This window comes from Erigeron canadensis, chromosome 8, assembly GCF_010389155.1.
Source record: "Erigeron canadensis isolate Cc75 chromosome 8, C_canadensis_v1, whole genome shotgun sequence".
Classification (NCBI taxonomy): Eukaryota; Viridiplantae; Streptophyta; class Magnoliopsida; order Asterales; family Asteraceae; genus Erigeron; species Erigeron canadensis.
In genome coordinates, this window is record NC_057768.1 from 48,490,308 (window position 1) to 48,517,976 (window position 27,669).

The window sequence follows — 27,669 nt, forward strand, 5'->3', positions numbered from 1 at the left end:
TGATGCTAGTCGAGGTCGTGGCCGTATCGGGTTGACTCGTGGGCGTGGGTTTGTGCCTCAACAAACAGTGTACCACCCACAACCATCAAATCCTCCACAAAGCGTGTCTCAACCATCTGTCCATCATCATCAATCGAATCCACAACCATACTACCCTCAACCTGCTAGTTCCCAACCGTTGTATGGGTATAGTTCACAGCCGTTGCATATCCGGGATTACGAATTCGTTAAAACGGCGGAGTTCGAGCCTTTCTTACATACCTATCGTGACAAGTTGCCGAGCGACGATGATGAAGAAACTATCCCCGAAACACAAGAAGTTCCAACCGGTATTCCTTTTTATCAATTAATCTTGTCAATGTTTTTAAAACTTTTAGGCCATATCAAATTTTTTTGGCAATCGTATATGGTAGATGATGTTCAAGAAGTTCAAGAAGCCAAGAAATTCAAAAGGCGTGCGGAGAAGAAACCATTGACTCAAGAGGAGGAAGTGGCTTTGGCAAAGGCATGGATTCATGTCTCCACTTGTAGAGTAGTCGGGAATGAACAAGGAAGAGATAAGTTTTGGGAACGGATCTTGGATCATTTTTCAGGACTTGTGAATGGAACAACTCGAACCCATCATAGTTTAAACACAAAGTGGACTACAATGAATGGAGCAATGAACTTGTTCAATGGCCTCTATCAACAATCGGTTAGTAGTAATTTTATTTCGATTTTTAGCACTTTGCATTTTGATAGATTGAATTTGATTGAGTTTGATTGAATTTTGTTTGAATCGGCCCATTGAATTTTGTTGTATTGAATTTGATTGAATCGACCCATTGCATTTTGTCATTTGATTTGTACAGTTAGTATCTATGTGAATGTGATTGAATCAGGACTGTGAATGTGATTGAGTTTCATTGATTAAGGTTTAGTGTCATCTTGTTTCAATCGGCCCATTGTGTGTGAATTTGATACAAGCAGTAGCACTTTGTTCCCATCGGCCCACAGTTAGTATAATTTGATTGAATTTGATACACTTTGAGTGAATCGGCCCACTGTCAATTTGTTGTTTCTTTGTAGCTTCATATGTGGGAAAGTGGTTGTAACGATCTTGACGTGTTGGAAACGCCTTGGCCGATTATGACACTAAAGTAGGCAAAGCTTTTCCTCACCAATTGGCTTGGAAAGTTGTCAAGGATGAAGCTAAATGGAAGCCACATAAGACTACTCATGCTACTAAACATGCTACTCAAGAACATGTCGGCACCAATTCATCCGACAAGAGAAGAAAGTCATCCGATGGGGGCAACTATGCATCGAGTTCCAATGATCCGGTTACAATCATTTCGGATTTGAATGAAGACAACACCCCCACCCGTCAAAGGAAATGCAAGAAACTGGTTAGTGTGGCGTCAAGTGCGGCTACAATTGTTGACTCCGTTCATTTGTATGCGGATGAGAATAAGAAAATGATGGCGGAAATCACCGAGAAGACAAAAGCTATTTTGGACCTCCAATATTAACAACAAAAGGAAAAGAGTGAGCGGGATGACTACAAGTTCTTCAAAAAGCCGCATGATGATGAAAAAGATCCGATCGTATTGGAATGGGTGTTAAACAAAAAACGTCTCATCGCCAAAACGTACAATTGGCCTTTTGATGGTTAATTTATTATCTTTCATTTGTTGGAATGGACGTTTAACTACTTTTTATTTGGTTTTTATGTAATGGATGATATCGTTTAATCGTTTAACTACTTTTTACTTGTTTCGATGGTTAATTTGTTATGTTTCATTAGTAGTTTCGTTTAATCGCATTTTCATTTGTTGGATACGACCATCTCCAAATTGATGAAAATGGTTGATTTTGATTTAGTCAAAGTGGCCGCAACATGTGATTTTGGTTGATTTATTTCTTTGTTTAAACTCAATGTTATTAATATAATTATACTTTCTTTTAATTTTTTTTTTTTTTAAAAATATTAATTTGGGAGGGTTGGAAATTTTAATGAATGACAATGGACAAAGCTTAGAGGGTTGGTTGGGAGGGTTGAATAGTAAAAATGAGATGGAAGAATTTTATTGGCTAATTTTGGAAGGGCTGATAAAATCATATAAATCACTCCTTACCCCCTTAGGTCGGGTTTTTGTTCATTTTAGTTTTTCGGTTTTGGTCCAGTTTCTAGTTTTCATAATAAATGTTTTTATCTTAAGGAAAAACAAACATGCTGCCAATAGCACCTTGCTCCTAGCAAATTATCATCGTAGATCAATCACACGTGGTGAATTGAAATTAAAAATAATAATTAAAAATAAAGCTAGAGCAGCATGCTGCTAGCATTCAAATCAAGTCCATATCTTATTACCTTATATATTAAACATTCAATTTAAAAATATATATACAAATGATTATTTAACAAGTTATATTTATTCAGATATATTGGTATGGTCTATATAAGTAAAATCGATTATATCGTGAATTTTAATCTAAAACATATATTAGAAATTAATTTTCATTAATAAAAGCAAAAAGTTCAAATATATTAACATATTTAAATAGATGATAGATATTAAATTGTGAAGTGGATAAATATATATATTGTTTTTGGCGATTTGATCTAATGTTTGGGTTGTTTGGTTTGATTCAATGTATATTGACATAGATAATGGATAAATATGAAGCGATTAAAAGTATAACTTTGGTTCAATATATTAACATATTTACCAACTATTTATCTATACTATTATATAATAATTATACCTCATGTTGAAAATTTGAGATTTTTGACACATGTGAATTAACCAAATTACTTTTAATAAATTAAAACACAAACGCTTAATCTTAAATTACACCGTTAGTCTATTATATTAAATATCTCTAGTACATTTTTAAATCAAACACCTCTACATCAATTACCTACACCATTTAACGTTGCCACCACCATCACCATCCGTCGCCGCCATCACACCTCCGTAATCACTGCCTCATTGCGCGAGTACCATGTTCGTATATAATAAAAGTGTTGCATCGAATCATTAAGGCGAATCTTCAGTGGCAATTGACAAAACCGCAAAAGTAATCCCCCAATGAAGGGGTTTGGGCCTCGTAACCCCATGTCGATTCTTGAAGGAGGCAAGAGTTTAACCTTATTAATCATCGTGGCTTCTGGTGGATTGGTAAGAAGTTATCTCTTTATCGGGTATTTGAAATAGACATTTTTGCTTCAAGGGATTCTGTAGTGCGAACCGGATTAAGATAAAACATGCTAAACCTCCCGTTGTCGAATCGTGACACGAAGCTTAAAGGATATTCACTTAAAAAAAAAGTGTTGACCGTTACATCTTCAATGAGATTACTAATATTAATCTTAGTTTGGACACACCTACAGGCTATACCTATGATGATATTAAAAAATAATTACACAATTGGCTGATGGATTATCATTTGGGCTAGCATTGGCCTTTTGGTGTTAAACATATCAGAATCATATACATATAAATTCTAAACTTTATTTCGGGGACAAATTGATATCAGCCATCAAAAATATAACAAAGTGTGGAACACTCACCAACTCAAGACAAAAACAAACCAACCAAACACACTCGCGCGTCGACATTAGTCACACCCACACACCCACCCACTCACATTTTATTTTATTTTATTTCACTCAATAATACGAGTATCACTATAGACATATTTCATTTTATTTATATAGTATTTTTTGAGATCGCCGGAAGCTAAAAAAAAGAAAAAAAAAAACTTTTTCAAGCAACGGCGAATCTTATTTAAGTTTACTACAGTGTTATTAGAAAAATTATTATTACTAGGGTTAGGGTTTTTTGAGATTAGGGTTTAATATAATATTATATGGCATCTGAAGATGTGGTAGGGAAAACGAGCGCTACGATCGCAAATCTGGCAGAAGAAGCTAAGATTGCCAGTGAAGGTGTTAAGGCCCCCAGCCGCCAGACTTTACTCTCCATCTCTAAGTCTCTTCTTGCCGGCGGCGTCGCCGGTGGAGTGTTAGTTCTACTTTTTTTTTATAATTATCCATTCATCTTTAATTTTTCGTTTTTTCCCTTCAATTAATCATATTTCTTTTATATGTATATACATTTTATCTGTCTATAATAATGATTAGTTTTATCTCCCATAAAAAGATTGTGACTTTTGTCTGTTTCGTTTGTATATATATATATATTGCCTGACTGGTTTTATGTTATGCCTGGATGTTTATATCTGTTCTGTTATGTATTGCAGATCAAGAACTGCCGTTGCTCCGCTCGAACGTCTGAAAATTCTGCTCCAGGTAATAGTTCTATTTACTCTTTTTTTTAAAATTGTTTTTAAATGGCACAAGTAAATATGTTGTATAATCTATTAATTTTTTTTTATATATAATGATTGTAGTTTGGTATTATAGTCTAGAACACACAATGTGGAGAAGGTGTTAGATCTATTTTTGTGTTTTTTTTTCTTTGGTATGTTGGTGTGAAATTGTGAATACACTAGAGAAAACCAATTGATAGCAACTTATAGTATAAAAAAGAGACCAATGAAACTATGAAAGGAAAGAACAATAATTTAAATGTGATTGAAATTGGAAAGATGGTTAAATGGATTGAAATATATATATATGTAAAAGCATTAGTGAACTAATGGCGCGTATCCCTATATATCATTTCCAGTTTGGTACTTTGGTTCTATCTGATTGAAATGTATTCAAAATGAGATGACCTTGTTTCACTCGCTAGTCGATGAGTGAATATAAGTTACTTAAGACTATTGCTTTGCTTTTTTTTGCAGGTTCAAAATCCTCATGCAATAAAATATAATGGTACGATCCAGGGGTTGAAATATATATGGAGAACCGAGGGTTTTCGTGGCCTATTTAAAGGAAATGGAACTAATTGTGCTCGAATTGTTCCAAACTCTGCTGTCAAGTTCTTCAGTTACGAGGAGGCATCGAAGTATGTTTACTTGCTTATCCTCCGTTTCAATTTTTTATTTCATTGTTTGGTACGAATAGGTAATTGGCTTTGATAAATGGACTGGAGAAATGTTCTTATATTTGATTGCAATATGTCAAATAGAAATGAGTTGCCTTTTGAACTGTTTTCACGTAAAATGCCACAAACTCAAAACTTTACTTGTTTTCTTCTTCTTCTTTAAATTTTGCTTAGTAATGCGAACATACTTTTCATGTTTATGATGACTTTGAATACACAATCTTTTACTAAAGAACAGGCTTGGAGCCATATTAGCGGAAAACTGAAAAAGCAAATGCCTTGGTGCAGGGCAGAATGGGATCATCATCCCATCAGGTCATACCTGTAGTACAAAGATGACCATGTAAATAACCAAGCATGCTGTTCAAGCAGTATAAACCTAAACTTAATGTATGCATCTATCACTACCGCTTAATAATAAGAACATATTTTGGTTCTGATATATGCAGCTATATATTTCTACTGATGCAATCTAATCCATTAGAGAAATGGACCAATACAAAATTCAAATCTTTACCATCATTAAGCCGGATGATAATCAAGCAGACTGAGACAGGAAAGTTGAACACACAGTTGCAAACAACATAGTTAAACAAAACAACGTAATTGAACAAAAGATGGAACACGTGAGTTGTATGTTTGATCAGATAGATATCTGTCAACTAAGTTATTTGATTAACTAAGATTATAGAAAAGATCACTTGACCACCAGCCACAGAGAAATCTGAACATTTCACTGCTGATGGAAGTTGTCATGTTCTTATATCTATTTTAATTTATTTGTGTGAACTATTATGTTTTGTAGTTGGGTTTCCTTTTTTATTTACCTGCACATGCTATATATATGTACCAACTTTGACTCAACATGCATACCTATTGTGATAAACAGGGGAATTTTGTGGCTCTATCGGCAGCAACCTGGAAATGGTACGAAATGCGATCTTTAATATTAACTTGCATTATTAGATCACTTGACACATATATATTCTCACTTGGAACTAAAAGAGGGTAATCTTTTTTTTTTTTTTTAATCCAGAGGATGCTGAACTCACCCCTCTCTTACGTCTTGGAGCTGGTGCATGTGCTGGAATAATCGCCATGTCAGCTACCTACCCGATGGATTTGGTTCGGGGCCGGCTAACTGTGCAGGTATTTCAGATCTTAGATATGGATTAGTGTTTTCTTGTTTTCCAGCATATCCGCTAATTTTACAAGTTTTACTCTTTGGTGGGCTGTTGCATATTACTAATTTTTGTTAATGTTTTCAGACGGATAAATCTCCTAGCCAATACCGGGGAATTGCACATGCTCTTAGAACTGTGCTTCGTGAAGAAGGTGCCCGTGCATTATATAAAGGGTGGCTTCCTTCCGTCATTGGAGTTGTAAGTTAATTAAGTTGATTATGCTGTAATAATGGCAATGAACTTGTGTCTGAAGGTTACTACTTTGTCTAGAGGTAGCAAGCTATATATCTTTACATCGGAGAGGGACGATTTGGTATAGTTTTATCTCAGTCGGATGGAATAAAAATATTTAGGTAAAAGGGGAAGGGGTCAAAAAGTCAAAGCCGACAAGGTCCAATTAAGAGTATACAACCCCCTTAATCATCTTCTGGTTATATATTTATATATCTTATAAAATACTTTTTGTAATCAAGTTTAATGCACTAGTTATTTATGAAATGAATAAAAAGTGTTTGCATGGTCAAACCTGACCTTAACCTGGCTGTTCTGAATCATACTAATTCTTGTAAGTTTTGGCTAGTATCTGCTTTGATGAGCTATCCGACCTCCCCTAGCCCATCGTGTAACCTTTATTAACATCCATGATATGCATAAATTATTCTAGTAACCATGTCTGCTTCAACTTGGTTTAATTTTAGAGGAGAGGTATGGACCAGTATTAATGATATCCTTAATTTTTAATGGCTAGTAATCTAAGATTGAAAGTGTGGCAGTTATTTGGCCACATCCAGAAACATACTGCTGCATTTATTTTGGGATATGGGAGGGCTTTAAGTTTTGATGTTGACCTTTAAATAAAATCGATACGTGCCTGTTCCCTTTAATCTAATGGTTGCAATTTGACAGTGTATTAAACAAGTCAAACAGCAAAAAGTTGGTCAAACAGAGTAAATGGGTCGCTCAAATAGTTTTTGATGCGTGAATCCCCCCTATATCGTATCATTCTAAAAGTTGATTACTATTAAGATAATAGTGCAAGTTTTGTAACCACATTAGACACTAGTTGTTTATGAAAGTTAGAACATAGTTTTCTGTTCAACTTGATGCACACAAAGAAAACCCGAATTTTCATGTATGGACTTAAAATATATTTGTACAACCATTTTGTTACCTCCAGTTGGAATGTATCAATAGCTTTAACAAGGTGTACTTCATGTGGTGTTTTTATAGGTACCGTACGTGGGTCTTAATTTTGCGGTCTACGAATCATTAAAAGATTGGTTGGTAAAATCTAGACCATTTGGGCTGGTTGAGGACACTGAGTTGGGTGTCACCACAAAGCTCGCATGTGGGGCTGCAGCTGGGACCGTTGGCCAGACTGTTGCTTATCCTCTCGATGTCATCCGCCGAAGAATGCAAATGGTTGGCTGGAAAGATGCAGCTTCGGTCGTTACTGCAGACGGCAAGTCAGGACTTCAGTACACCGGAATGGTTGATGCATTCAGAAAAACTGTTCGCCATGAGGGTTTTGGTGCCCTATACAAGGGTTTGGTCCCGAACTCAGTGAAGGTTAGTTTGGGTTATTATTTATGGCTTGTAGCATAAAATGGTAGCCAACTTTGGTCCAAGTCAACCATTTGGTGGACAAAAAAACATTGTCGGTTTAAAATTTTGGTGGGAGTCTTTCAGAAGTTTTGATTGAAAGCAATTCGACTCAGTCGAAATGATGACACAGCAGGCAACATGTCTGTAACTTTTGACCATATCGGTTTGTTTTTTCAGATGTCGTCTCTGAACAAATGATTGGAAATTGTTTTATTTGAATTATATGGAACTTGAATGTTTTAGGCCTAATTAATAACTGAAGTCAGACCAAAGTTGGTTTTCTTTATACAATCAGTCATTATAAACAATATAAAAGTATGAAAGTATCTTCTAACATTATAATGATTTGTGAAGTTGCCATATCATGCCATCCCCAACTCATAAACCTGTCATTTTATATGGAATTATTTTCAGAATGTATAATCTTTTCAAGTTTATAATGGAATTGGACGTTAAAATACTATTCAAATAGTTAGCAATATTTGCTACCTACGAAAAGGTTTATTATCATGAAGTCATGAACCTTGTGCATGCCATATCATCATATACTTCGCCGTAAGCTTATTTTATGAACCGTTTTATTTTATCTTTTATAAGTCTATTGACTAACCTACCCTAGTTGATACCCCACGACTGTGTTCTTGAGTTTTGAAGTAAAGGGAACCGAAGGGAGGCGAGTTTCTTGATGTTACAATCACCTCCAAAACTGGGATGATGATGGTTTGTGTAAATTGTAAAATGCACCAAATTCTCCTTACCTTGTTAGTAGCCATTTAAGAGTTGGTTGCATCCGATAACATAACGGAACAAGTTTGATGCATTGCTATACTCTTGTCCCCCTCAAATAATCGGGAGAACATAATTCTGTTAAATCTTCAATCCCCTTTTTTCACTGTCTCACAAAATATACTCAAGAACACAATGTAGATAACACAATCTAGTTTCATTTCATTATATTCAGCTCATGAAAAATTTATAACGCAAGTTTATTCCGTGCAACAGGTGGTTCCATCAATAGCCATTGCATTTGTGTCATATGAGTTGGTTAAAGATCTGCTTGGGGTAGAGATGAGGATATCTGATTGAAAAACATTAAATTTAATAATAATGTTATGAGAATATTCATGTTATTTTTGCTCGCAGAAGAGAAAGTAGGAGGTGAAAACTATGGAGGTCATTAAATTTTTGTTCTCTTCTATCTTTCAGTTGTCTCTCACTGATTATTTGAAGAGATTTAGAAGTTGTTACTTGTTAGTGTTGATAGATTCGACCCCTGTATGTACCAATACTTTCTCATTCTGTTGTGGTTTTTCGGTGTTGTCGTTTACGCCACACCAACACCACCCAATAAGGATATTTCATAGAGCTGATAAGTTGTTTGATCAGTATTTTATGATTTGATAATCGCTTATAAACATTGTTTTTTGTTTAGGTTGCTGGTTATTCTTTTGTGCTTTAAAAGTCATTGCTTAATTGTATTCTTTTAGCAGATGTGTGTTTTTGGAGTCGCAAAATTTGCTTGAGTTTCAGATCTATTGACATGTTTTTTATATATAACAAATCAAAGAACTTGTGATAGCATTTTTTTCTTTCCCAGAAAGGTGACAGCTATGTGCTCATTCAATTTATGGTTGCCGATCGCAGAAACTTTTGAATAAAAAATGAACCAATAAACGTTATACACTGGTAATCCTGTATACAATTGAAAAGACCTGCCAGTCTTTCGATCCTAACAACAAGCTCATGTCGATATGGCCTTTCTTTTCTAGCAAGAAGCTCACGGTCATCTTTAATGCCAGTTTCTGGTCTTCATCAAGAAACTCGGTCTTGGAAGTGAAGTAACATTTGGCTTCTAATGAGGTCAAGCCAGTCTCTGGTTCTTAGCAACAAGCTCGGAGAAGGCTTTTTTGAAATAATCAGCCCGGCCACGATGAAAATCGATCCACACGCACAACTGCCTGATGGCCTCCCTCTTTTCTTCTTTCAAACCAATAATGGTTTCATCATTCTCCTTGACAAGTTTCTCCAAATCCCTTAGCTTTGCATCTAGTTTCAACACCTTTTGCCTTGACCCAAGTATCTCCTCTTCTTTACCATCCAATTGAACAACTACTGCATCAAAATCTTTTTTCACTTGTGTTATAACACCGTTTTTTCTTTTCACCCAGTCTTTCACAAAATTTGTCTCACAAGACACTTTCGAAACACGATTCGTGAAATCTTCACAACATTCAATAAACCGAAGTCCAATCGTCTCGGAAGCGCTCAACGTGTCACTCACCATTGCTGTTATTATCTTGATGCTGCGAAATGCTAACTCGTTATCTCTTCTATCTTGCTCATTTTTTTCTCGAGTTTTCTTGTACCATTCTCGAGTTTCATTGTGAAGTTGCTCCGCCACACGGATTCTCCTACTCAATATACGGATACTATCCTCTGATTTTTTTCTGAATTCGTCCACCATATCTCCCATTTTCTTGACTGTGCTTCTAAAACTGGATTTTGCCTCATGGTTCAATTTGCTCACCAACAAGTCTCTTTGCTCGAGTGCTGCTGCTAATACGTCGTTTTTTCCTTCTAGTTCAACTTTGTCGATCTCCAAGGATTTAAACTTGTGCTCGAGGGCTTTCATTTTGTTCGTCAACTCCCTCTTGACATTCTCAATTTTCGATTCCAGAGTAGAAATTCGGCCATCTCTTTCTTGGAGATTTTCTTCTAGTTGGGAAATTGTATTTCTTTGGTTCTCATTTTCTTCCTTCGATAAACAACATTGATGGTTCATATTCGCAATCTCGACCTCCAAGTCGTGTACTTTACTTTTTAAATCTTCTTCGCTTTTGGTTTTCTCCTTTAACTTCTCTTCCAAACTATGCAACATTTCAAGGGAATCCGCGGCTTCTTTAGTCTTTTTCTTGAGCTCCAGTGTCGATTCTTGATTTTGAACCCTCAATGACTCGACTTCTTTTTCTTTTTCATAGGAGATTCTTTTTCGCGTTTCATCATTCTGATATCGTATAGAATCAACTTCCATTTGCAAGTTTTGGACTTGATGTATGGAATCATCAAGCTTAACCTTGAGAGCCTTTTCACACTCAGCTATATTTTTGATAACATCATCTCCCTTTTCTCTGAATGTGAAATCAAGAGACTGCAATCCTAAATTCTCCTTGATTCTTTTATGAAAACTACCATGTCTACCCTGTTCATTTTCACTTTTATGATTGTTCAAAGCATCGATCTCGAGCTTCAAATTATCTAATCTGTCTTCAAGAGCTTTCATCTTTGAAGGAGACCTATTTGGGCTATTTCCATGATTTGGGAGTTTGGTCCCACTGTCACCCAACCTATCTCTTATATCATCGGTTTCTTTCATGAGCTTCTCTACTGCTCTACGCCTATCATCTTCCTCCTTAGACGAACTTTCAACACTTGATGCATCCAGAGAATAACTTGACCTCTCGGATTTCATACTTAGCACATCTGTTGTTGGCACTTTTGGTACTTGATCAAGACTTGGTGTCTTTGATCCACTACCAGGGGAATAATATCCTGCTGACTCCATACTTAATGATCTTGGAGACGAAGAAGTAGAAGTACAAGACGCATTGTCTTCTTTATCTTCTTCGTTATTGCGTTTTCTCGGTACACCTTCACGTAAATCTTCATATAAAGAATACATCGATCGGTACTGTTTATGAAAATCCTTTATAAGGTCAATGATTTCTGTCTTCCTCTTCTGCTTTCCCTCTCTACTGCCAGAGTTTTTGCCCTTGATGAGCTTCACGATTCTCTTCACTTTATGCTCCGTTTCTGCGTATAACAAAAATAAGTTTCCTTGTAGAACTAAGAATGTTTAGATACCAAACAAGGTGTGATAGTATACACAAAAGAATCATACCCAATTGTAATTATCTAAAAGGTTGATAAAGCTTTATGATCCACAATAGGCAACTTAACAATTATGATCAATTTCAGCAGTTCTTCCTTTTCTAGATTAACATGAGCCTATAGTAAAACATATTCATCGATTCATTCCACCTATATGTAGTCATTCCCACACCCCATGATTCTCAAACAAAAGCGACAAACTCAAAATCTGAAACATATGCAAAGAGAGCCTACTACTATCACTATTTTTTTAAATGGGAAATATACTATACTACTAAATTACACGAAATAATACGTACTAAACTATCCAGTTAGGCCCTGGTCTCCACCCGAAGACAGAACCTCTACCAAATGGGCTAATCCCATATTCCTACTACTATGACCTATCCCTTTGAAACTCCATTTTGGGTCATGCTTCCCAATTCGGGCCAGGTCAAAATTCAGTTGGGTTGCCAAATATACAATGAACGAAAATTAAAGTGCATTATGACATTTTAACTTTCTTATAATTTGTTATAACTAATAGTTATAAGAACTAAATTTTCCATGGATTCAAATCGCAAGGGGGACAATTTATTTGGGCTAGGTTGATCAGTTGAACCACATGCGTTCATTAAGTTCTGCTATATCAATCCTTCTTTATTTTTATTTTTTTGTACATTTTGCCTTAAACTCTCATAGAATTGAAAGTTGACCCATACCTTTTTTTTTTTTTTTTTTTTGGGGGTGGGGGGGACAAAATCCTGTGTTATAACAAGTCCGGAAATTAATCGAAAACAAACAAATTTCGTATCACAACCACGTTATGCGTGAAGATGTACGTACAAAGTATACATACATTTTCAATTTTTCATTATTGTGAGAATGCATTCGAATTGTGTGAACCAAAGAAAAGACAAAATTTATAACAAAATTTTCAGCATTTTTACATGAAGAACACAAGAAATTTATAAATAATCATTAAAGCATATATTAAAGAATGAGAAATGAATAAGAAATGAAACGCATGCATCATCAAATAAATAAAGTAAAAAAAAGGATTAAATTCAGACGAAAATTATATTACCTGATGAAAATGAAATTGGGTGGGAGAAAGAACACAAATTACACATCCATATGCAATTATGCATGCGAAAGAGAGAAAATTAGAGAGTGAAATGTTTTTTGATTGTGAGATTCATAACGTTGTCACATGTGGTTGGTTGGTGATAAAATGATAACCGATACCACATGGTAAATGGGGAGTTACTTGCTTCTCAAAATCAAAATAAATAAAAAAAAGAGAATTTTATATATGTCTTATTTTAAAGACATAATTACATATATGTCCAAAGCATGCTTTAAAAGCATAATAATTATGCATTAAAAACTTACACTTAAAACATATATGTAATTATGTCTTTAAAATGAGATATATATGAAATTTTCTAAAAAAAAAGCAAATTTTTTCTTAATTAAGAAAAATATTTATTACTCGTAATTAATTTGTATAAGTTTTAAAGATACAAAGAATAGATAATGACCAAAACTGATAAAATTATAAAAACTGATTTAACATAAGCGTTATTCCTCACTCATAACAATTAAGTCACAAAATATAATTGAAAAACTTTAGGGTGTTATTGAAATCTTAAAATACTTGTGGGGGTTCAAAGGAAAACTAAAAAGTTCCATGTCCTTTTCCATAATAATCTTAAAATTCACGTACTTTTTCACACCTACTTCTTCTTCTTCGGGCATTTCACTACTTTTTTTTTTGTCCTTTTCTTTCATACCCAAAACAAAAAAATGGGTTTTTCTAATGGTAACCGGGTACCCAATTCGGGGTCAGACCCAGTAGCCGAAAGGGTGCCGGTGCTGCTTTCGGAGCTCCGGTCAACTTTCTTAGGAACAGAATTCGAAAAAGTAGCGAAAAAGTTCATAGAGCGAGAAGAAGAAATGAATGAACATCTTATTGAGCTGGGAAATAATGTTGAACAACTTTTAAAGGATAAGAATTTATTGTTTCTTGAAAATGAGAAATTGAAAGATGATTTGATGGAAAAACAAGCAAAGATTGATGCACTTAATGCTGCTAATTTGGGCTACAAAAATGAAGCTAAAGTTTTGGGTTCTGAAAAAGTTAGGGTTTTAGAAAAAGAGAATGATGAGTTGAAGAAGAAAATTAGGGTTGATAGAGAGAGGTTTATGGATTTAAATAAAAGGGTTTTGGTGTTGGAAGATAGTGCTAAGGAAATTGGGGGTGTTGGTTTAGTCAGATGTTCTAAACTCAAAGATTGTGATACTCCTGCTGCTGCCGCCGCCGCCGCCTCTGGTATATATATATATATTTTTCTGTTCTTTTATATGTATATATATATATATATATATTAAGGTTGTATGTAGATTTGTTATTGTTCTAATTAGTATTGAAACGGCGTAGCCGTATGTGAGGGTGACCCGCCGAAAAATAGGTTTTCAATAGATGGTGAACAAATTGTGAATATATTTGAGATACTTGTCTTTCTATAAAAATACGTTATTATTATGGAATATGATTTTCGTGGCTACGGCCTATGATAATCAACCATCTCCAAAGTGGTCTAGTTGTAAGGCCTCTTATAACAGACAGGGGGTCAAACCTCGGTAGGTAAACTTCGTGGGATGGTTGTGGAAAAAGGTTTAGAAACGGACACGGGAAGTCGGGATTCGGGAACACCAGTTAGGCCACGTATGTTAGATGAACAATGTCCCTCTGTTTCCCTATTTAGTGGTTACAATATCGCTTTGATATAATTTGTTAAGTTGTTTCATGTTATAGTTAGTTAAAAAAAGGTAAAATGTGAGGTGTACTGGGATTTCTGTGACTTTATATTGCTAGGGAAAGGAAAGTAACCATGGTCTATGGAAAAATCTTTATTTCATATGAGATATGCAGCAATGATCAAACTGGTCAATGGGGTTTCCACTTGGTTTTTGATTACTGAATTTGAAGCTCAATCTAGATGCAGAACAAGAATCTTTGTATTTGTTGTGTTTCTTTTACAACTTCACGCCATACATGTATAGGAGTGACGTCTCAAAAGTTTAAGATACTGTGAGTCCCTTCAAATTCACTGCTATTTGAACTTCTACGTTATAGTAACTGTTTGACCGGTAGTTTTCGTCTTTAGAAAATTGGTGTAATAACTCAAACTCATGTTTCATAATAGAAATGCTATCTTGAATGATATCAATCTGTTGATTCAGTGCTGATTATTTTACTTTATGTTTCTTGTATACATTTACATCTTGGATTCTCTACTTGATATTTTTTCTTTCTGTTATTGGGAATGTAAATATTAAAACTCCTATGAGTCCTATCACAATTTATGGTTTAGAATTTTACGAATGATTTTTCTTCTTACCATCAAGGGCAGATTCTAAAATGCATTCCAAAATTTGTGGTTCAAAATCTAATGATTGATTTTTATATGTCACAGAAAGCTGTGAACTGCTATTGTCCAATGAACACGGGGGTTCAAACAAAAGAACAGAACCCAAGGTTCAAAAGGTAATTTACATTGATGATGCCGATGAAGATGAGGACGATGATGATCAGTTCATATCCACATTGAAAAGAAAAGGGGTTTCAAACAAGATTGGATATAGCAGTGATGAAAATAATTTGGATGGTATCTCTATGTTTAAATCAAGACGGGTCTCGACGGAAATTGATAGAGAGACTGTCATTTCTGCTGAAACTCGGAACAAGAAGAATCTAGATGATTTGCACCATCAAGATATGACATCTTATCCAGTTTCTACGCCTAAATCATCAGAAATCAAGCCAAAAAGTCTGATGCCTTCATTTGATGTCTCTGATTCCCGATCAAGCCAAGATATTAAGAAAATTGATGAGACATACAACATTGTTATCTCTAAACTGAAGAAAGAAAATGTGAGATGGCCATCTGAGGCTGACATGCTTGAAGAGTTTATTAATGACGATGAGCTTTGTTTGAATGGTATATGTGCTTTACATAGACAGAAATTCCGTGCCAAGGCATTTGATGTCGTAAGGTACAGTTCACCCAGAGTTGACCATTTATCACGCATTTCCTTATTAGCGAATCAATATTTTTGTTTGTATATCTAAGATTAAAATTATATTTTCTATTTTTCTTTCCATCTGTAGACTGTCCAATCTTGCAAGAATGCTTATTGATGGTGATCCACAACAGAGGCTTAAGAAAAAACCTTCCGACTTGAAACAGTTTGATCTTGATCATTGTCGAAGGTTTGCCAGGGAGGATTACACATCCGTACTCTTCAACATATACCAAAGGAAGCTGGACCCTTTCTTCCCTTCTCCAAGTAGCAAGGAAAACATGTCAGATGATCAGAAACCATGAAATGTGTATAACCCTCAGTTTCTGCGAAGTAATAAGATATCAACAGAATAGTTGTTTTTGGAAATTGGAGTTATTAAACTAGCTTAAGGTTTACAAATTACTGTTATTAATCATTTGAATGGTACAAAGCTGATTAGCACTGAATGGTTAAAACTCAATGTCTGATTCTCATTAACTGTATGGGAAATACAGTATATAATTACATTAGGGGCACTTCTTGGGCTTATGTTACATACTTACATATGGGCTATGCCTACTAAACCGAATGTGTGACTCTCATTATTCATTAGCACTATTAAAGTATTATTTAGGGGTGTATTGGGCTTATGTTACATATGGTTTAAGCCTACTATACTAAATTACACTAACAACTAGGAGCTCTTGACAGTCGTTTTAATCTGCAATACAATCTGCAGGCCATTTTCTCTTTACATGAAACTTATTTAACTTTGGAACCTCATCAGTTCTTTAACTTGGTATTTGATAATGCAGTTACCATGCCGGTGAATGGATTGCTGGGATCGTTTTGTATGAAAGAATGAGAAATGACAGATGTGAGGTGAAACTGTAGTATTTCATGGGTATTGTTATGAAGCTTGTTAGGGACAAAGGGAGCAGCTCATGTTAACTACCACATCGGGTAATGGGTTGAACGATTTTTGTTACATAATAGATTAGTTTCTAATTTGTGTTCAAAATCGTTTAGGTCGACTTGTCATTAGTATGATTGTGAAAAGTGTCTATTGTTAATGTAATAACTGATGCTTTGATTGACTCTTGAATCCATTTGACTCTTTCCTGTATTAGTCAAAACTTTAAGCCATACTTGAAACGTTTGAGAGATACACAAATCGACCCATTTGACTCGTGACTGGCCAGCGGGTGTAACATCCACGTGTGGAGACTCGAACATACAAGTTATAGGACATTATAAAAAGGTTCGGATTGCCCGGACAAGTTTACTTGGTGACGGTCTAATGTAATGGTATATATTATACTATTATTATTACGGGATGACAATATAAGGCTGTCGGGTATCTGAGGGGTTCCATACCTAAGCTTAGGTGTCGGACAACCTTATAATTTCTTGTCCCTTATTATTATTATTATACGATATATGATAGGGGAGTATAAATACTGATGCTTATTACAACTTAATTTCTTTATGTTTTGGTAGAAGAGATTTCAACCCAAAATCATATACTTTTACTAAGTAATTGTTTCAAGAAATTTTTGTATAATTATGTATACTGTATAGAGAGATTTCAACTAAATTATACTTTTGTTGTATAATTGTTACATCTGTGATGCTAGGTCAAGTCCCCAATTTTGACGGTAGACTCTGACCGTGGTTTCCAAGTTGTATTTAAAAGAGAACGGAGGATGATGATACATCCAAGTGTCTTACAATCACGTTTGGTTCATAAGGTTAAATTATCATTATAATCTCCATATATTCTTCATCAATCGATATTCATAATACATAGTAGCCTAAACCTAACAGTCTAAAACCACATAGGATCGTACACGATAACCTCTAATATGAAAACTTCTGAATCCATCGAATATGGTTTAAGGAAAGACCCAATATGCAGTTGATGAAGGTGGACTTAGCTTTGAGAACAATAATATCGGATATGTATACAATTTTTGACTCATCTGCTTAAACTTACCCTTGAAAGTACAAAGGAGACTCCTAGAATAGAATTAGACTTTTTTGGGTTCGAAACCCCTCACACTTGATTGGGTTTAATATATACACATTGACCCAAAAGCAAAAGCATAAGGACATTTTGTGGAATTGCAATGCATTTGATTTTCGAGTGATTGGACATAGCGGAAATAGGCTTTGAAACCCGTCACACTTGATTGGGTTTAAAGTATGATTAGATTGATGAGTTTGATACGTTATTGTAATCTCAAAGCAATGAACCAAACATTTTAGACATTCTCATTCTCACAAACCAACCGCAGTTTAATCGAAAGGTTTAAAGTATGTTTAGGTCATGTCTTTTTTTACTTAATCGATTTGACAACTAAGAACTTGCGTTGAGTCAAATTCTATGTTTTTTTTCACTTAATAAATAAAAAATAACCGTCAACTAACTATTTTTTATTTGATATATACAAACATTATATATATATATATATATATATTCCGACACTTTAATACACTAAATACTTAGACTAGAATAACCGTATTTGTTCATATCCAACAAAGTATTGTTGCCCTTTTGAATTCCTAATAGTATTGAGGGGTCGGAATATAAAATTCTTGCTTTGACTAAAAATGATTGAAGTAAAATACTACAGTATTCCCTACGTAAAAAGATATTTCTTCAGGGGTTTCCAATCATACCACTACTCAAACTCCTTTTTTTTGTTCTTTCTAAATTGTCAAATGGGTTTTTCAGATGGTGACCCGTTGTTGGAATCCGGGTCAGAATCGTATATAGAAGATCTGGTATTGGAGCTCCGTACATGTTTCTTTGAACTAGAATTCCAAAATGTAGCAAAAAAGTTGGTTAACCGTGAAAACATTTTGATCAAGAAATACATTGAGCTGAAAAAAAAATCTGATAACGAGAAAAAATTGCTGCTTTTTAAAAACCAAGAATTGGAAACTGAAATTGAGAGGTTGAAAAAGGTGAAAGATGTATGTGAGAAAAAAGTGAAAATGTATAAGGAAAAGTTTGTGGATTTGGAGAAAAGGGTTTCCTTGTTAGAGGAAACCCCAAAGGATGCTACTACTGCTGCTCCTGCCTCTGTTGGTATACTTTTTATTTTATTTTAATTTTACCTTTTTTTTTTAATTTTGTGTATATATATATATATATATATAAATAGGGGTTGGGTATTGTAAAACAAGTATTAAAGTAAAACAAATAAGACAAGATCTTGATCCTTAGATCATGGTTATATTGATGCACGAATATTCACAAAACAATTGATGTACGATGATTTTCATGATGCACGGTGATTATCACTTAATAAAAACCTATTTTTTTATTTGTTTTACTTTAATAGTTGTTTTATTTTACCTAAAACCTATATATATATATATATACATATATATTTCATAGTTGGTTGGTTTTTCATTATATATATTTATCAAAAAGGAACCAACTCAGAGTTGGCCACCAGCTGCCACTTTCTAGGAGCAAACTGGGTTCGAATCTCGCCAGAGGTAGAATTGAAATTAAGTGATTGATTAACCTTGACACTATCATGGATCCCAATCGGTACATGGGATCAAACGGTTTTTATCAATTTACCGTATATTTATCAAAAAGGGTAGATTATACACATCATACATTAACGGAATTATGAGCGACCCTGTTAATATTTGGGAAACCTGATGTGGAAGTTTTAAAGGGATAAGTAGACAAAACTTTAGTAATTTAATTAAACTGAAATAACATTTTACAAAGAAATAGAAGGCAAACGCCGCTAACCCTTTTTGTATTGCAAACCCGAGTTGGGTGAGGACTGTTAGGGCCACGTACAGTAGGTTTCTTATATGTTTTAGGTTTGTATGTTTGTTATATGCCCAGCAAGGGTTTCCCTCATCTGATACATTTGATAGTTGTATAAGATATCTTTGGTTCCTGCTTGTGGAGTAATCGACCAATGGTCTTGATATATTGACATGCCGAAAACTTCAAACTTCAACTATTTGTATTGTTGATTTTGTTCACAAATTCATGTCATACTTCCATGAGAGCATATCAATTATTGCAGTAAGTGCCTTTATAGGTCGCTATTATTTGAGGCCAATGGTCTTGATATATTGTTCGATCTAGTGTTAGGACTTTCTACGCTAAATTTTTCCTCAAATTGTTGTGTTTCGTTCACAAATTCATGTCACACTTCCATAAGAGCATATCATCATTTATTGCAATAAGTACAAAGATCACTGCTATTTGAGACCAATTGTCTTGATATATTGTTTGATCTTTTGTTAGCTCTTTCCACGCTAGATTATTTCACACTGAAGCTATAATGAGCTTGGAAAATTAGGTGTACCATGTGTTTATGTTTATATGTTCTGTAATTAAAGTATTTAAACTTTGAAGATTGTGTTTATTAATTCATTTTGGAATTTAAATGCAACTTTGAATTAAAGGTCCCTTCTCTAGTGATATCTGTAATTATGTTGCTGGCTATTGTGTCTTATGTCTTTAGACCTTGTCTGGTTACTTAATTGTTCAATGCACATTTATATGTCTTCTGCTTGTTACTTTGAATGATCTGTGCTCCAAAATCTGATGAGACTTTTATGTGTCGCAGAAAACAGTAGACCACTGTTGTCTAGCGAGAAAGGGGACTCCAACAGAAAAACAGAACTCAAGCTTCCAGAGATCATTGACATTGATGATGACAGTGATGATGAGGATAATCTATGTATCTCTTCCATATTGAAAAGAAAACGCTGTTCAAAGGAAATTACAAAAAAGTGTAACAGTGATGACAACGATTTAGATTGTGAGTCTACACTGAAAACAAAACGGGTTTCAGTGGAGATAAAAAAAGAGCTTGACGATGATTATGTTAACAACATTCTAACTGGAACTCCACATATGAATAAACTTGAAAAGTTTCATAAGCAAGTCGTTGGTTCAACAGAAGTCAAGCTAAACAACATTCAGTCTTTCTTCAATGTTTCCAACTCCAGTTCTGCTCAACATCTTGAGATAATTGATGGAATATACAAGTCGGTACTTGCTAAATGGAATAAACAAAAGCAAACTTGGCAATTCGAGGAGGATATGATTAAAGATTTTAGTCAAGACGATGAGCTTTGTTTGAATGCTGTATGTGCTCTACGTAGACAGAAAATTATCGTTCATGGATCTGATATGCAAAGGTACCATTACTCTAGAGGTGCTTATTTAAATGTATTTCCTTATTGGTAATGTGGTAATCTTTGCTTTGTTTTGTCTCTAGGTTAAACGATCTGATGCAGTTGCTTACCGATGCGGATTCAGAAAGAAAGTTAACAAAAACAGCTTCAGAATTGAATGAATCCGATCTTGTTGATTGTCGAATGTTAGCCAGGAAGTACTCCTTTCAAATCTTCGGGATATACCAGAGGAAAGATGACCCTTTCTTCCCTACAAGAAGTTAAAGAAACAAAGGCAGATGATTAAACCCTTAGATATGTAAAAATCTTAGTTTTTTTTTTGTGAAACTCTGAAGGTTTTTGCATCATCATGAAGGTAGATTAAACAATACAGATGCATTTGGGAGTCTTGAAAATTTTTGTATACATCTAAGATTAGAATTATGTTTGCTCTTTTTTTCTTTGTTTCTTGAATCACCAACCTGGTGAGGTTGCTTATCGATGGGGATCCACGAAAAAAGCTACTGAAAAGAGCTTCAACATATATCACTCGGAAGTTGACCCATTCTTCCTTTCTTCAAGCGGTATGTAAAACACGTTAGATGATTAGAACTTAGACCCTAGATTGTCAGTAAGCCTCAGGTTACCAAAAAGTTTTTTAAGGTGTTAACAAAACACTTGTGTTTGGGATTATGAAACCAGCTCATGGTTTTTACAGTTATATAGTCAACCAGGAGCTGTTAACAGCTCATGGAAAGGAGATTAACAAATTTGACCTTAATGAATTAATTTACACTTTAAACCCTTATTTTGCTAATTTATATTCTAAATTCTTATTTTCTAAAATATTTCTACTATCACCATTAGTCATTACATAAACTTACACGGTTACACCACTCGACACCAATTGTCGATGTCATCACCATCCGTCACCGACACCACTAAACCCCCGTCGCCGTCATCGCCGCCGCATTGCGCGGTAATATGATAGTTTTTTTTTATAAAATTTAATCTATTGTGATATTGAAAACCATATTGTTAAACTAGTAGTTAAGCTTTTTAAAAACCGAAAGAAACATACATATGTCAGTCCTCTAAACTTTCTTTAGTATTATTATTACTCCACAGATACCATGTTATCTTGCCATATATAATACTAGTGTTTAGACCCGTCTAATGGACGGGTAGTCTCAAAATATATTAATCAAAGCTAAAAAATTAGAATTCAGATAAATTAAATAGATACCGAATAAAATTAACACCTAAATTAGAACATAAAACGATCCAAAAAAGATAAAAAGTTGAAAAAGTAATGCGTAATAAACTAATCCTTACGCTAAGGAGGAATACAAAATACGGAATACTTCGATATCAAGCAACACACATCACCAATTCACATGGGGTTGGTGGCCCATTGGTAAGGTCTTTGACCTTGGGCCTTGGGAGGATCCACTTGGGTTCGAGTGTGGGGGTGGATTAATAGGGGTTTTTGAGAGTTTTGAGTTTCATCCCAGGCATGCGTATAATTTAGAAGTAAGAGTATATTAGAATGTCGTTCTAAAAATAATCATCATTCACTTAATTGGTCCTCAATTAAATGCTATGATTCTTCCTTGGAATTGTAGCTACTTGAAACCAAAAATTTTAAACCGGACTAAAGTTTCCGCTTATTCCACTGACTATTCATACTGAACAAAATCCAAAACATAAACAAACTCATTATATGTATCAAATTCCATCAAATTTGCAAAAGGTTCAACTATACAAAATATAGTCAGCATTCATATACTAATCCATCAAAACCCAAATTCAATAAATATATATGATTTCAAACATATGAAAAAGCCAATAAAGAAAGAACCTTTTATGAGATTCATCAATTACATACATCAATACAACAATACCCGCATCATAAAATCACAAATTAAAAGGTTCAATTTTATATTAAACATGATAATATATACATCAATCCAACAAAACCTGCATCATAAAATCACAAAAGGATCAATTTTTATATTAAACATGATAATCATCGTGGAGATGACAAAATCCCTGTGACCAATATCACAACTTAATCAATACGAAAACTAAAAAATGAAACATATGAAAATTAACTCCATAGAAATACTGATTACAGTTTACCTTTTTTTTTCTAACTTCAGTTAAATAAAAAATTTGCAGTTTGTTATATCAAAACTTACTACAAACACAAACAACACTTTTTAAACTAAACGATTTAAAGTTAACCTCATACGTGTGTTAACAATACACTTATTAAAACCCCTAACAAACAATATAGCGTACAATATAAGCCAAAATAGTCATATGACAAAATCTTTACACAGAAAACAGTTAGAGAGAAAAAAAAGGTCATTTGATATTACTCGTAATATACTTCTAACCCAACAACAGCAATTCTTAACATGTTCAAGCCTAATGAAATTAACTAATGGAAACCACATGAGAAAAAAAGGGGAGGAGACTATAAAAAATAAATTTAATTGAACAAACCTCATATGTTGTACATGTAATAAAAACAACATGAACTGTACTTGGTCTTTAATTTCGATTCATTGTTGGACACGAAAGTTTGCAAGCGACAACGATAAACTTGAGTCATGGAAGGAATCAAACCATATATAGTATCTTAGATATGAGTCATTGTATTGCAAATTCAAAAAATTAAATTGTAAAAAAAATTAAAAATACCTAGATTAGCCCAAAAAGGTTAGGGTTAGCAATTGGGATGACATGAATGAAGAACCGAAATAGTGTCAGTGGCTCGTAAAATCTTGTATAAGAAGACTTAAGCACAAAAAAAATAAATTAATTATATTAGATTAGATATTAGATATCTATTTAATAAGAAAATAATTTAAAAAGTTAAGAAAATATAAGAGGCGGTCAAAAAAAATAAAAATAAAATAAAGAGAAGACGGGTTAGGAGCGAGTATTAGGCACAAAAAAAGGAGATTAGGGGTGCCAAGTGTACCCCCAACCATCTCTTTTAGTTATATTATAGATAGATGTGTCGTGTAATTAACTAAAAGAAGGTATTTCTTTTATTTAAGAAATAAGGCTTGTAAAATGTGACAGGACAAAGTAAAATTATAATTTGCAAAAATATTTTCTTGTCTTTAAATGAAACACATTTTTGACGCTTAAACCTCAAAAAAAGAAAAAACATTGATAGACATAGACAAAAACAAAAGATATAAAAGATTGCAAAGCATGTTTTAAGTATTTTTCTTAAGGAAAATGATAAATTCTCTTAACTAATCCTCATAAAAATCTTCTTAATATATCCACTTGTTAACATAATCCATTAATTCTCTTTTCTAATCTCAGCCTCTGATTTTTCACAAATCACAATATTATTAATTAGGAGAATTTGTAGGCCAATAACTTTGGACGATCAATTATTAACCTTTTCTTAATACTCAATATAAGTTACCCTAGGTAGAAAAGACAAAAATATATAATATTAAAAAATTACCGATAGATAATGCCTGCCTTTTAAGCTGCTTCTTCTTCAGGGGGGAATTTCAACTTTACCAAAAAAAACCCTTAAATTTTAAATTATCTCCCCCATTTTATTTTTCTTGTTTTCAATAATAATAATAATCTCAACTTTAACCAAATGGGTGATGGGTCAGATGATAGCCCATTTGAGGAATCCGGGTCATCATTGCTTGCAATTGAGTTTCAAAATGTTGCAAAAAAGATTGTGGAACTTGAACAAGAACTGAAACAGAAATACATTGACTTAAAAAAGAAATATGAAGATGATCAACATTCTTATAATTCGAAGCTGAAACAGAAAGAAAATGAGATTGTTGGGTTAAAGAAAGTGAATCTTGACTTTAAAAGGAAATATGAGAATCATCAACAATCTCGTACTTTGGAGCTGAAACAGAAAGAAAATGAGATTGATGAGTTAAAGAAAGTGAATCTTGAGTGTGTGAAAAGAATCAAAATTTATGAAAAAAGGTTTTTGCTTTTGGATGAAAGGGTGTTTATTTTAGAAGAAACTGCTAGAGATTTCAAGTGTGAGATTTTGGAAAATAATAATAATAATAATAATCAGCAAAAGGATTTTGCGGCTTCTGATGGTATAAATTTCTTACTTTTTATCGTTATTGATGTTTACTTTAATTATTATCAGTCCCCCACTAGGCCACTTACCTGTCCTACAACCAACATAAAATAAGTTAAATCACGTAACACTATGGTTTATGATTTTATTTGTAATAATTGTATTAGTATTTAAGGGTAAGATCATCAGTTGTGTCAAAAGTGTGATGGTAGAATGTTTGGCGGCCCGAATGTATATATGACCCGAGTTAGTATTGCTGATGGTGAGCCGTAGTGGAACTTCAAGAGAATAAGTAGACTGGGTAGACCGATATGTGGACGATAGTTTGAGAGTTAGGACTATGGACTAATGGAACTTTCCGATTTTGGTGGTTTATATCTTTTTTAGGGTCCTGCTGGTAGTATCTAAGGTTTAATGGTAATAAATTTCTTTAGCCTGGGTTCCATAGCATACACCTTGTAATTGTCAGAATAGATAGAGAGCCCATGTTTGTTTGTTTTTATTCTTTGGTTTGTATGCATTCCGCATTTCCGCTTACCAAAAAGGTAAAATAAAATGACTCATGTGTCAAGCACTATTTAATGTAGGAACTTCTAACTATCTGTTTTAAGAACCCAAATGATTCTTTGAATATTCAAGTTGTAACAATCACTTGGAATTTGGAAAATGCACATTCAGAGACCCCCTTGATCATGATGTAAGTTATTTGACTATTTCAGGTTATAGTTTTGCTAATGAAAACGAATATGCAAGGTACATTAAGACGTATATATAAAAGTTAGGTTATTACTGAACTTGCTGTGAGATATCTCAAATTCTCTACCTTTGGCTAGGCGTATGACTCTCTGCATCTTACCTCCCACATACGGGCAGGGGTACATGTGAGATTGGGTATTGTTGTTGCTATTCTTTGCTTATAATTTTTTAACCAAACGATTGGAAAGCTTGTGCATTTATTACGGGTTTCTTCGAGGTTAATGCAAGTCTGATAGAAATTTCTTTATTAGTGTTATCTGAATTACTTTTCTGTTTTACTTTTACATATCTCTAGACCTGGTGACTTAATTGCTCAAAAGAACACCTTTTAATTGTTACTCTAAACAATTTATAATCCAGTCACTCATCATAAACTCCTATGTACAGAAAGCAGTATTGGTCTACCATTGTCTAATAAAAAGAGGGACTCAAACATTAGAACAAAACCCAGGCTTCAGGAGATAATTGAGATTGATGACGATGACGCTGATGATTTTCAGTTTATCTCGACACTGAAACGAAAGCGAGATTCAAATGAAGTAAAAAAGGAGCTTAACAGTGATGACAATGATTTAGACTATAAGTCTACATTGACAACGAATAGGGTAAAGGAAATAAAAAGAGATTGTAACAGTGATTATGTTGACAAAATTCCAACCAGAACTCAACCAAGGAGGAATGTTGGTGAGTTGCATAATCATCAGCTAACTTCCGAGGGACTCTATAGCCCTTATTCAGAAGTCAAGCCAAATATCCTTGCGTCTCCCTTCAACACCAACCACTCCACTTCTGGTCAAAATGGCAACAAAGTTGATGAAGTATATAAGTATGCAGCTGCTAAATTGAAAGAAATATGGGAATCGAAGGCTGATATGCTCAAAGAATTTGAAAAAAATGATGAGCTCTCTATGAATGCTATATGTGCTCTATATAGACAAAGAACGCAAATGAACATTCATGATCAATCTGATATATCTAGGTACAGTAAATCCAGAGGTTGCAATACAACTATAACTCACGTTTTCTAATTGGCTGTCTTCATTTTAGTATAGCTATGTTGATTTTGTGTTTGCACTTTTTTTTTTTCTCTAGAATTAACCAACTGGCAAGCTTGCTTTTCAAAGGGGATTCACAAAAAAATCTAAGGGAAACAGCTCCAGAGCTCGATCGTCTTGATCTTCATGATATGAAAATGTTAGCAAAGAAGTATTCAGCTCCTATATTCGACATCTACCATCAAAAAATTGATCCTTTCTTCCGCCCAAAAGGTTAGGCAGAAAACGACGATGATGAGAAATCCAACTTTGGAATGTTTGTAAATGTTAAGTTTTTTGAAGGTTTCTACACTATCTTGCTGGTAGATCTAACATGAAGTACTATGCATTTGAAATTTTGATATGCTTTTAGTTTACTATGTATAAGCGTAGTCGATTAGAAAAACTCAGCGGTGGTGCCAATCTGTAAGATGTATTTCTCTTTGCTGTAAAGTTTTCAACTTATACTTTTAGTTAAGGGATAAGTATCTTGGAATGTAACAAACTTTGAACGAAAGTTTATAGTAGTAAATAACTAAAGTTGTGTGTATTGTATGTAAACAACTCGAGAATAATGTTTATTGTATGTAAGAAAATGTATTCAACAATTAAAATCAGACAAGTGGCACCTCTATATGGTTGCCACGTATGTTTTCTTATATACAATAAACATTTTTTAAAGTTGTTTACATACAATACACACAACTTTAGTTATTTCCTACTATAGACATTCGTCCAAAGTTTGTTACATTCCAGGATACTTATCCTTTTAGTTAAATGTTTAATCCTCAGATAAGTAACTATTGCACGATAGTCACCACTTGACAGATTGGTCTGATTTCTTGATAGTCAAGCTTTAGCCTCCGTCAGTTTTTGACAAATTTTCGGAAACA

At 34.0% G+C, this 27,669-nt stretch overlaps 5 protein-coding genes across 7 annotated transcripts; 4 read left to right on the forward strand and 1 right to left on the reverse strand.

Moving 5' to 3' along the window:
- Positions 1–3,630: 3,630 nt before the first annotated feature.
- Positions 3,631–9,217, forward strand: LOC122579298 (mitochondrial adenine nucleotide transporter ADNT1-like). The gene is made up of 8 exons (XM_043751440.1): positions 3,631–4,010; positions 4,249–4,297; positions 4,795–4,958; positions 5,887–5,924; positions 6,034–6,146; positions 6,266–6,379; positions 7,412–7,750; positions 8,789–9,217. Exons 1-8 carry the CDS (start codon positions 3,856–3,858, stop codon positions 8,870–8,872), a joined length of 1,056 nt encoding a protein of 351 aa, XP_043607375.1. The 5' UTR covers positions 3,631–3,855; the 3' UTR covers positions 8,873–9,217.
- A 430-nt stretch (positions 9,218–9,647) lies between these two features.
- Positions 9,648–11,465, reverse strand: LOC122611024 (COP1-interactive protein 1-like). The gene has a single exon (XM_043783975.1). The coding sequence runs from the start codon at positions 11,463–11,465 to the stop codon at positions 9,648–9,650; it is 1,818 nt and encodes a 605-aa protein (XP_043639910.1).
- A 1,978-nt stretch (positions 11,466–13,443) lies between these two features.
- LOC122580010 lies at positions 13,444–16,829 on the forward strand. Of its 3 annotated transcripts, none has more exons than XR_006320725.1 (4): positions 13,444–13,988; positions 15,136–15,715; positions 15,831–16,135; positions 16,540–16,829. XR_006320725.1 is itself a non-coding variant. In XM_043752279.1 (4 exons), the coding sequence occupies exons 1-3, from the start codon at positions 13,463–13,465 to the stop codon at positions 16,045–16,047; spliced, it is 1,323 nt and encodes a 440-aa protein (XP_043608214.1). In that variant the 5' UTR covers positions 13,444–13,462; the 3' UTR covers positions 16,048–16,075; positions 16,540–16,829. The 3 variants fall into 3 exon arrangements, 2 of the variants coding, with proteins under 2 accessions (XP_043608214.1, XP_043608213.1); XM_043752279.1 differs by having other exon boundaries at positions 15,831–16,075; XM_043752278.1 differs by having other exon boundaries at positions 15,831–16,052.
- Positions 16,830–18,381: 1,552 nt separating this feature from the next.
- LOC122579400 lies at positions 18,382–21,334 on the forward strand. Its single transcript, XM_043751573.1, has 3 exons — positions 18,382–18,818; positions 20,338–20,914; positions 20,995–21,334. The coding sequence occupies exons 1-3, from the start codon at positions 18,449–18,451 to the stop codon at positions 21,173–21,175; spliced, it is 1,128 nt and encodes a 375-aa protein (XP_043607508.1). The 5' UTR covers positions 18,382–18,448; the 3' UTR covers positions 21,176–21,334.
- A 3,383-nt stretch (positions 21,335–24,717) lies between these two features.
- LOC122611025 lies at positions 24,718–27,218 on the forward strand. Its single transcript, XM_043783976.1, has 4 exons — positions 24,718–24,725; positions 24,860–25,002; positions 26,130–26,721; positions 26,835–27,218. Exons 1-4 carry the CDS (start codon positions 24,718–24,720, stop codon positions 27,013–27,015), a joined length of 924 nt encoding a protein of 307 aa, XP_043639911.1. The 3' UTR covers positions 27,016–27,218.
- The last annotated feature ends 451 nt before the right edge of the window (positions 27,219–27,669 follow it).

What these genes read in the sequence shown, in the direction of transcription:
- LOC122579298 (XM_043751440.1), top strand. Translation starts at nt 3,856, where the DNA reads ATGGCATCTGAAGATGTGGTAGGGAAAACGAGCGCTACGATCGCAAAT. An exon ending in TCGGCAGCAACCTGGAAATG is followed by an intron (nt 5,925 to 6,033) that starts GTACGAAATGCG and finishes TTTTTAATCCAG; the next exon opens with AGGATGCTGAACTCACCCCT. An exon ending in GGGGCCGGCTAACTGTGCAG is followed by an intron (nt 6,147 to 6,265) that starts GTATTTCAGATC and finishes TAATGTTTTCAG; the next exon opens with ACGGATAAATCTCCTAGCCA.
- LOC122611024 (XM_043783975.1), bottom strand. Translation starts at nt 11,465, where the DNA reads ATGTATTCTTTATATGAAGATTTACGTGAAGGTGTACCGAGAAAACGC.
- LOC122580010 (XM_043752279.1), top strand. Translation starts at nt 13,463, where the DNA reads ATGGGTTTTTCTAATGGTAACCGGGTACCCAATTCGGGGTCAGACCCA. An exon ending in TGCCGCCGCCGCCGCCTCTG is followed by an intron (nt 13,989 to 15,135) that starts GTATATATATAT and finishes TATATGTCACAG; the next exon opens with AAAGCTGTGAACTGCTATTG. An exon ending in AAGGCATTTGATGTCGTAAG is followed by an intron (nt 15,716 to 15,830) that starts GTACAGTTCACC and finishes TTCCATCTGTAG; the next exon opens with ACTGTCCAATCTTGCAAGAA.
- LOC122579400 (XM_043751573.1), top strand. Translation starts at nt 18,449, where the DNA reads ATGGGTTTTTCAGATGGTGACCCGTTGTTGGAATCCGGGTCAGAATCG. An exon ending in TGCTGCTCCTGCCTCTGTTG is followed by an intron (nt 18,819 to 20,337) that starts GTATACTTTTTA and finishes TATGTGTCGCAG; the next exon opens with AAAACAGTAGACCACTGTTG. An exon ending in CATGGATCTGATATGCAAAG is followed by an intron (nt 20,915 to 20,994) that starts GTACCATTACTC and finishes TTTTGTCTCTAG; the next exon opens with GTTAAACGATCTGATGCAGT.
- LOC122611025 (XM_043783976.1), top strand. An exon ending in GGATTTTGCGGCTTCTGATG is followed by an intron (nt 25,003 to 26,129) that starts GTATAAATTTCT and finishes TCCTATGTACAG; the next exon opens with AAAGCAGTATTGGTCTACCA. An exon ending in GATCAATCTGATATATCTAG is followed by an intron (nt 26,722 to 26,834) that starts GTACAGTAAATC and finishes TTTTTTCTCTAG; the next exon opens with AATTAACCAACTGGCAAGCT.